This window comes from Rutidosis leptorrhynchoides, chromosome 4 (genome assembly GCF_046630445.1).
Source record: "Rutidosis leptorrhynchoides isolate AG116_Rl617_1_P2 chromosome 4, CSIRO_AGI_Rlap_v1, whole genome shotgun sequence".
Lineage (NCBI taxonomy): Eukaryota > Viridiplantae > Streptophyta > Magnoliopsida > Asterales > Asteraceae > Rutidosis > Rutidosis leptorrhynchoides.
Genome location: NC_092336.1, coordinates 61,787,553 through 61,797,111, shown reverse-complemented (window position 1 = coordinate 61,797,111; position 9,559 = coordinate 61,787,553). Strand labels below are relative to the sequence as shown.

The 9,559-nt window shown below is 36.2% G+C and overlaps 1 protein-coding gene across 1 annotated transcript in view; it reads left to right on the top strand.

Moving 5' to 3' along the window:
- The first annotated feature begins 468 nt into the window (after positions 1-468).
- Positions 469-9,559, top strand: part of LOC139840677 (uncharacterized) — a 177,700-nt gene continuing 168,609 nt past the window's right edge. The window contains exon 1 of the mRNA XM_071830928.1: positions 469-638. Coding sequence (XP_071687029.1) covers positions 469-638 — 170 coding nt within the window. The remainder of the gene's footprint in view (positions 639-9,559) is intronic.

Sequence of the window (9,559 nt, the reverse complement as noted above, 5' to 3'; positions counted from 1 at the left end):
TTAATCAATAAGAACGGGACATTTCATGATGAGTCTGATAGTGAAGAGTTTGTTGCTGCTGATATTGGAGAGTTTTTAGTGGTTCGAAGAGTAATGCACTCAGCTGAGACTATTGATGATAAGAGCCAGCGTGAAAACATCTTTCGTTCAAGGTGCACAGTCAAAGGCAAAGTATGCAGCTTGATTGTTGATGGAGGCAGCTGTGCAAACGCAGCATCTGCTCACATGGTGGAAAAGCTTGAGCTGGTTACAAAGAAGCATCCTCATCCCTACAAACTTCAATGGCTTAACCAAGGCAGCGAGGTAAAGGCTACTCGCCAAGTTACTATTCCATTTTCAAATGGTACTGTATATCAAGATGAGATTACATGTGATGTTATTCCTATGGATGCTTGTCATTTGCTGCTTGGTAGACCTTGGTTATTTGATAAGTATGTCTATCATAATGGACACCAAAATACTTATTCAATGTATGTTAATGGAAAGAAGATCACTCTCACTTCTTTAAAGCTTAGTGAAATACCTATAACTGACCCTACTGTTAAGGATGATAAAACTTTGTTTATGACTCAAGATGAAGATGATACTGAGTTAAAGGGTGGTACTGGTGCTTACTTGTTGCTGGTTGAAAGCGATGTGTGATGCCCCGTACTAAATCAACATGTACGGACCATCAACAACAGGATCATTACAAGGTTAAGTACTATATGCGATTTTGAAAAGAGTTTGCATTCTTAAATAAAAGGTGACGTCATAACTAACGTCAAATGTTTTGCATCAAAAGTATGCTCCTATGAACCAAAGCATTTAATAAGTGTATGTGACCCCAAATGGTCGTTACAAATCATAGTTCAAAAGTACTAAAGTTTGAATGCAAGATAAAGTAGTTCATGCAGTGACAACTCTAGAGCAGCGGGTGTCTACAGCAAGACTAGTACAACAGCGGAAGCAACCTTAAGCACCTGAGAAAAACATGCTTAAAAACGTCAACACAAAGGTTGGTGAGCTATAGTTTAAGTATAACAGTAATGTAAGGTAGGCCACGAGATTTCAGTGCTACAAAGAGCGTTTCGAAACAGTAATCCAAATAAGTATGTTTAAGTATATGCTCAACCGTGGGCACTCGGTAACTAACTTAACGTTTAATAATATATCACCCCCTAAAAGTAAACTTGGCAAGTTTGTATGTTTACGAAGTATTAAACACTCGTTAAATGCTAGCGTGACTAGCCCGAGTGGGGATGTCAAACCATATGGATCCATATCTAAGATTCGCGTTCACCGGTTTAAAAACCAATGACTAAACGTTACCGAGCTAAAGGGAATGTTTATGCCGTTGTATAACCCACACATATATAAGTTTAAGTACTCGTGCCTAGTATGTAAAACATAAAATCCGCATGTATTCTCAGTTCCCAAAATAAGTTAAAGTAAAAAGGGAATGCTATAACTCACAATGATAAAGTAGCGGTAAAGTACGACTCGGGAAATAAGCAAGTGTGTAGGTCCGGAAGGTCCTCAACCTAAGTCAAATAGTACTAAGTTAGTAAATCTCTCCAATAGGTTTAAAAGTATGTAAATTAGGTCTTAAAGGTCATCATCATTCATCATTAAACAAAAGGTGTAAAGAAAGTTTTGTTCAAGTATAGAGTTTAAAACAAATGCTGAGTTCGGTCAGTCACCACGGCCTCTATACCTACTGAAATAAGGTGAGACCTGTGGACATGGCTCCGTATATGAGTCCTTCAGTTGTGTTAAAAATTACAGAAGAAAACTCGTCTTCATTTGACCGTGGTGACGGTCTAAGTGCGAGTAGGTCAGAATTTTCAGCACAACGTTAAATGGACATAGTGACGATCGGAGGGCCATAAATCCTAAACCGTAACTCGGATTAAGACGAGTCCTATATGAAAAGTTATCTAATCGAATAGAGCTATTTGAAAATCATAATTACAGTAGCCCAGGTCGTACGGGTCAGACACATAAACAGTAAAACAGTAGGTCCGGTAGGTTCTTGGTGTTCGATGCTTATCACGGTTCTCATCCATGATGCATATAGCTTCAAGTGTACAACTCGTTGATGTGTTTGCATCATCTTAACCAAGGTTTCACCATCATAACACTTGTGTAAGTCCAAGACATGTAGCACAACTCATTTAAGTGTTGCAAGTGTTTTGATGAACCAAAGTTACATCAAAGTCTTAGATTTAACACATACATGAACTTTAAAACTAATAATAAGTTACAAACTTGAAAGTGAACTTATGAAATCAAGATCTTAAGTTATAGAACATAGTTCTTAGTTAGATCTTGAAGATCCTAGACCCAAAAGTCTAGATCTAATATAAGTGTACAAAGTTATAGTTAAAGAAAGCTTACTTACATGTTCTTGAACTTTCAAAGTTAACTTTTAGTTCAAGATTAATGAGATCAAAGTTAACTAGTAACACTTGACCAATAACAACCAACAAACATGAAATTAAAGTGCATATGAAGAAATAAACTAAGTAAACAAGTAACTAGTTCATGGGTTGTTCATACTTTAAAGATTCAAACCAAAGTTTGATCTTTAAGAATGTAAACTTTAAAGTTTACAAACATGATTCACAAGTATGATTTTTACAACCATGAACTTACAATCTTTAAAACTTTAAAAGTAGAACATAAACTAGTAAGTTTATGTTCTTGAGTGTTCTTGTAAATACAAGATAAAAGAAGAACAAACTAGTAAGTTTGATCCTTGATAACATGTAAGTAAATAACAACAACTAACAACTACAAATAATTAACAACAAAGAACAAAAGATGATGATGATTAAGGGTTGTTGTTGCTACGGTTTTAAAGGGGAAAAGAAGAGAAGAAAAGTCTCATAATACTTACAAGAGTTAGAGAGAAAAGAGAGAAAGAAATGAGAGAAAAATTGCAAGTGAAAATGTGTATGTGAAATGTGAGAGTGCAAGATGAGAAGTAATAAAAAAAATGAATCATAACCTCCTCCCCATGTGTACTAGGCAACGGTTTTCAAAGGGGGAGGGAGGAGGAAGTTGTCCACTAGGTTAATGCATGTAAAAGTCTTTAAAGGTGGTTACTAGTGTGCATGGTGTTGGAAGAACAAGTAACTAGATTCCAATTACCTTAAACAAACTAGTTATGTTCCAAATGTAATACTTACATGTTAAGTTGGGCTAATAAGTCCACTAAAGAAGTAGGGTGGGCTTCATAAGTCCATAAGCACTAATGAAGGCCCTAGTTCAAGTACCAAACAAGTAAATCCAATAAAAGCCCAAGTAACTAACTAATAGTCTTAGTTAATTAAAATGATTAATAAAATCAATCATGAATGTAAATAATATTCTAAAAATATTATTCGTGAAAGTTTCGTGTGTCACAAAGACGTTTCGGGCATTTAAAGTCAAGTACGGGCATTCATGGCAACTTGTAAATGTAATAACATACATTCGTTTAATCACAAGTATTAATAATATTAATTATTAATAAATAACGTTGGAAAATCCAGGGTCGTTACATTACCCACCTGTTAAAGAAAATTTCGTCCCGAAATTTTAAGGAGTGACCAACAATGGTACCGCATTTAAATAAGAAGGAGCGTATCAAATTTCCGCGAGACTCGTGGTTCAGAAGTGAGTTATTTACCTTGAAAGGTACTTCGGCGTACAAAAGTAAGAATAGGTACATGCCATTAATTAAGTCTCTTGTCCTAAGAGGTCAACAAATTGTTTTCGTTTCTGATTAACGGGAGTATGTCATCTGAATGTATATCCACAAAAGGAAAGATGGTGTGTTTAGCCTTACAGGCATCTTCAGTGAGTTGGATGCGTGAAATGCATCACGAATGATTCTAAGCTCATCTAAAACATTGAGCGTGTATGTCGTAATGCTGACAGGTAGAATGGAAAACATAGTGATTACAACCATGCAATTTGATGTCTGGATAGCGTTAGCCACGGGTTTTACCAACCCCTTGATTTCGGAAGGAGAACATAGGCATAGGGAATCTGATATTTATGAACGTTTCATTCGAGTAAGTGAATCGAAGTTTTAGCTCAAAGTGACCAACCGGACTTGCAAGCCATAATTATTTGTAGTGTCTTCAGGATGGTCGGAACGGAAAATGAAGGATATCACCCATTTTACCACACTGTAGGTGAACTTATCCTTAGATGAAATGAAAGCACAGTTATGTAATGTAACCTCATCCTTTCAGTTACATGTTGAAGTTAGGGTTAACGTTAACTAGAGCAACATACAGTTGCAACCAATGAAGGAAGGAATGTGTAGAGTAACTACATCCGTGTCGTAGATGTTTTAAGTAGTCCCCTCCCAAGGGGTAACAAGATTTATAGGTTCTCAAAGTATCTTATATTACATTTCCGAAAGAAAGTCGCACGAAAGGCATGAGAGTGAACACTTCAAGTGGTTCGTTCTGAATTTATCCTCGTATTTAAGGGGATGTGCGGATGAGAGGATACGTGAACTCTTGGTCCTAACGAATGGTTTACTCCGAGTGAAAAGAATCTCCAAAAATGATTTTTTTTGTGTCTCAACATAATGATTCATAGAGATGAGGTTAACGAGGGTGTTGTGATTAGCCGTGGAACATTGAGAGTAGAAACCCGTCTAGAGCCTTTCCTACGGTTGGGTGACCACTAGGTATACCTCAGAAAACTAATTTATCGGCCCGCGTTTTTGTCATGTCTAGCTTTAAAAGAACATTTTATGGGTGCAAAGATTTTCTAATAAATTTTATAAGACTGCCATCCAAAGTGGCTCAAGAGTTTTTCACAAAAGATCTTAATAGTAAGTTTCATCTCTTAACAGAGGGCGAGAAAAAGTGTGGTCCACACATGGTGTAGTCTGATACGAAAACCTTTAATAAAATCAACTAAGGGAGTTTTGAAAAACAAAACTTTTAAACGTTTGTTGTGACAACATAAACGGAACGAAGTTCCTAGTAAATTTAGAAGTAGGTACAACGTGTACCATTTTGCACAAAACTATTTGACTTAAGTTGAATAACTCGGTAAAGGAGCGGTTTTTAAATAATTTGAAGATATAACTTAGTATCAAAATAAGTAAGTATAATTTATACATATATGATTTTATAAATCGTATAAGGGACAGAAAAGTTTTTTAGTATTTTCATTGTCTGTAAATCTTGTGAGGACCGCACAAATAAACAACGTGTAAAATTTTTGATAAACATAGTTTTTCGTATTTCAAAGGTTATGAGTTGGAAAAGATTGAGTGGAAAAGCTTTGAATCATCGGGTGGCCAGTTACTAGGTAATGAAAACTAATGACATAAATGGTAGTTTTGGTAATTATCAGGACACAAGTCTTTGGGCCAAAATATTCACGTGCAAAGCCGTTGCTAACAAGTGAGTTACGAAGGATAGAGCACAGGGATGAGAAGTTAATCGCTTTCTGAATTTGCAAAGTGCCAAACAGGTTATGACTAGTATTAAAGCCGGAATAATGATGGTATTAATACCACTAAATGAGAATCCCTTGGAATGAGTCAGGACTTAGAGCCATGTAAGAAAGAGCATTGTTCCAACAGGTGTGGTGAAATAAATCCATGGGGTAATGCAATAGTTTTGAATGGTTTGAGTGTTAGCGGATGCCCGAAGGCCTTGCATGACGTGGTAGTCAGTGCCTTTATCACATACACACGAATCTCTCGATTTTGACGGTTATAAAGCCTTTATGATGACTTGGATACGAATAACATGAAAATTTTTATATAATAAGCAACAAAAGTTTTATAGAAATTGTTTACGGTGACAATGTAAGAGAAGAAACGAAGTTCTTAGTAAATTAGGGTTATGTACAACACGTACCGTTCAAAGTATAATATATTTTAAATGAAAGATTTGATTTGTAAAAGTGAAAGTAAAGTTTCATATGTATTTGTCAAAAGTAATCATTTACTTTATTTTATATAACGGGTACGATTTTAAAAATTCGTATGAATGGCAAACAGAATAAATTTATTTTTATAAAGCCTTGAGAGGATAGCACAGTAAAATAAGGTGTTTAAAATTTTGGCAAACAAAATCTTCATATTTCGGATGTTATAAGTTGGAAAAGGTTGATGAGAATCAAGTAAAAGACTTTTAAAAATTTCAAGTGATATTTGAGGTAATAAAAACCATTGAATTTATATGTGTTTGACGACTATTAGTAGGGTATAAGTCCTTAACCAAAAATATTTAAGTGTGAAGTTGTTGCTTATAAGTGAGATACGAATGGGAGAGTATGAGGATGAGAGTTAACCACTCATTGATTTTAGGAAAATTTTGAACTGGTATGACTAATATCGAAGCAAGAAGGATGATGTTGTGGTTATCATCGAATAAGGAATCTCTAGAAATAGGTGAGGGTTTAGAGTCGCTTAAGAATAAGTATCAAATGAGATTCTTGGATAATATTTAATATAGAATTTGAACTGCTGAAGTAACAGAATAGGATTTCCTTTAAGTATCGTTGTGCAAGTTTGTTCATTGTATCGGTTTCCTTCATGGCTAGAAAGTAAGCAGTTTTTGTGAGATGGTCAATAATAACCCAGATGATGTTCTAACCGCCTTACCGTCTTTGGTAGTTTAGTGATGAATTTCTTCCCATTTCCATTGTGGGATTTCGGGTTGTTGTTATGTAACTAATAAGGTTCAGTTTTCGGGCTACCTCTCTTCCCATAATAGTTTCACCATTCTTGCGAGGTATACGAATAAATTTTCCTCATTATAAATAAATTCCGCTTTCATTATTGAAAGTCAATTCGTTCCAACTAATCTTATCATACTGCTATGAAAATTTTATCAATCTTCTCAAATAACATATGCCTGTACGTAGGTAACTAATCCTTTTCAACTACTACATTAAAACTCCTAAGTTTGGTTAATATGAGGTCAGCTCCAAATGACCCACCTGTTAATCTTAAAGTACTACCTTAAATTATTCCTCTATCTCTGCCAGCTTACCATTTGCTGGTCCTATAGAATACTTAACTCTCATGGTTGTTAATGGCTTATTATTCATAACGCTAAGGTGCTTAGATATAAGGTTTCTATCATTCTAGTATTAAACAACTCCGAAACAATAAAACGTTGTGATGAAACGTTCCCTAACTAAAATCAGGATTCATGCGAGTTTCCATAACTGAGATAACGATTGCTCTACCGCAAGTCAGTACAAAGCTTTTCCTATATGAGAACTTTTTCCTTAAATGTCCAGGGTGTCGATATCTATAGCAAATTTTTGGGTTATCAATTCTGCAATCAAGGCCCTTCTTGTACAGTATTTTTGGCTACGTGATTATTCTTTCCCTACCTTTAACAGGCTACAATGTGTATGCTCAAGTGATTCCTGACAAAATTCTCCCTGGATCACCCCATATTCCTCATGTAGTAACATTGGAACTTCTGCATGATCTACTTCAATATAATCATGCTGGCCTGGCGTCACTATATTGTACTAAATCATACGTTCATTCCAATATCATTCCATATGGTCAATGTAACGTGATCACTTCCAATTATACACAATTCCATCCGACGGTGCTTTATCTATGTTATCTCAAAACAAAATCTACATACCTAATCTCATAGTTTCTTGATGTGGGTGCGTAGGTTCCGTAGATCATGCATTAATGCCTAAATGTCTCGAAGTTTCTTCAAAGGTTCGGATTCAGGTACGTTGTTAGGTTCCTTCTAGATATTCAATCCGGGTCTCGCGTCGGGTTGTACGTGTAGCAAGTAGTAATACGATGTGTCTCGAGGCGACTCCCAAGTCTTTGATTATGGTTGAGCATCAATAGAAGACACTACGATCTTGTTAAAGGGAATGCCTTCCTGACTTCTCTAATGTCTAGGAGTGTTAGGGACCTAAGTCCAGAGGTGTCGTTAGATCTTCGAGCAGTGGTGAAGCATGAAAGAGATAAGTGACGGTCATGAAAGTGTACAGGGTATGTGTCAACTAAACAATCTTCTAGATTGCTTGAGGTATTGTTTCGATCTCTGGAACGGTGGAGCAGTAGTAACAGGTGGATTACATTACTAGTTCTTAGGGTTAGACGAGTAGGAAAGTAGTTCAGGAAAACATCTGAACTGGGAAGGATAAGTTCTCCACGTCGGTACAGCGAATAATAGACATGTAGCAAGCGCGTAATCAGGCATAACAACTACAGTAGCCTAGATCGTTTACAACAGAATGTAGCATGGCAATAGTAACAGTACCATACCGAAGTAACATGCTAAAAGCAGGTAGTAGCATGCAGTAGCAAGAGTAAGCAAAAGCATACAACGAGTTTACATAGCAGTAAAAGAAAACGGTAGCATGCAATAAGTTCATACATCAGTAGGAGTAAGCAGTGACTTGCAGTAGTAGTAAATAGTAACATGCAGTAATATAACACAGTAGCATGTAGCAGGTTTCGCAAAAACAAGTAAACTAGAAAGTTGTAGATTAGTCCTATTAGTGAATCCTACTCGGGTCGGTCTTAAACTCACTAATGCAACCTAATTCCCTACAACCAATGCTCTGATACCAAATGTGATACCCCGTACTAAATCAACATGTACGGAGCATCAACAACAGGATCATTACAAGGTTAAGTACTATATGCGATTTTGAAAAGAGTTTGCATTCTTAAATAAAAGGTGACGTCATAACTAACGTCAAATGTTTTACATCAAAAGTATGCTCCTATGAACCGAAGCATTTAATAAGTGTATGTGACCCCAAATGGTCGTTACAAATCATAGTTCAAAAGTGCTAAAGTTTGAATGCAAGATAAAGTAGTTCATGCAGTGACAACTCTAGAGCAGCGGGTGTCTACAGCAAGACTAGTACAACAGCGGAATCAACCTTAAGCACCTGAGAAAAACATGCTTAAAAACGTCAACACAATGGTTGGTGAGCTATAGTTTCAGTATAACAGTAATGTAAGGTAGGCCACGAGATTTCAGTGCTACAAAGAGCGTTTCGAAATAGTAATCCAAATCAGTATGTTTAAGTATATGCTCAACCGTGGGCACTCGGTAACTAACTTAACGTTTAACAATATATCACCCCCTGAAAGTACACTTGGCAAGTGCGTATGTTTACGAAGTATTAAACACTCATTAAATGCTAGCGTGACTAGCCCGAGTGGGGATGTCAAACCCTATGGATCCATATCTAAGATTCGCGTTCACCGGTTCAAAAACCAATGACTAAACGTTACCGAGCTAAAGGGAATGTTTATGCCGTTGTATAACCCACACATATATAAGTTTAAGTACTCGTGCCTAGTATGTAAAACATAAAATCCGCATGTATTCTCAGTTCCCAAAATAAGTTAAAGTAAAAAGGGAATGCTATAACTCACAATGATAAAGTAGCGGTAAAGTACGACTCGGGAAATAAGCAAGTGTGTAGGTCCGGAAGGTCCTCAACCTAAGTCAAATAGTACTAAGTCAGTAAATCTCCCCAGTAGGTTTAAAAGTATGTAAATTAGGTCTTAAAGGTCATCATCATTCATCATTAAACAAAAGGTGTA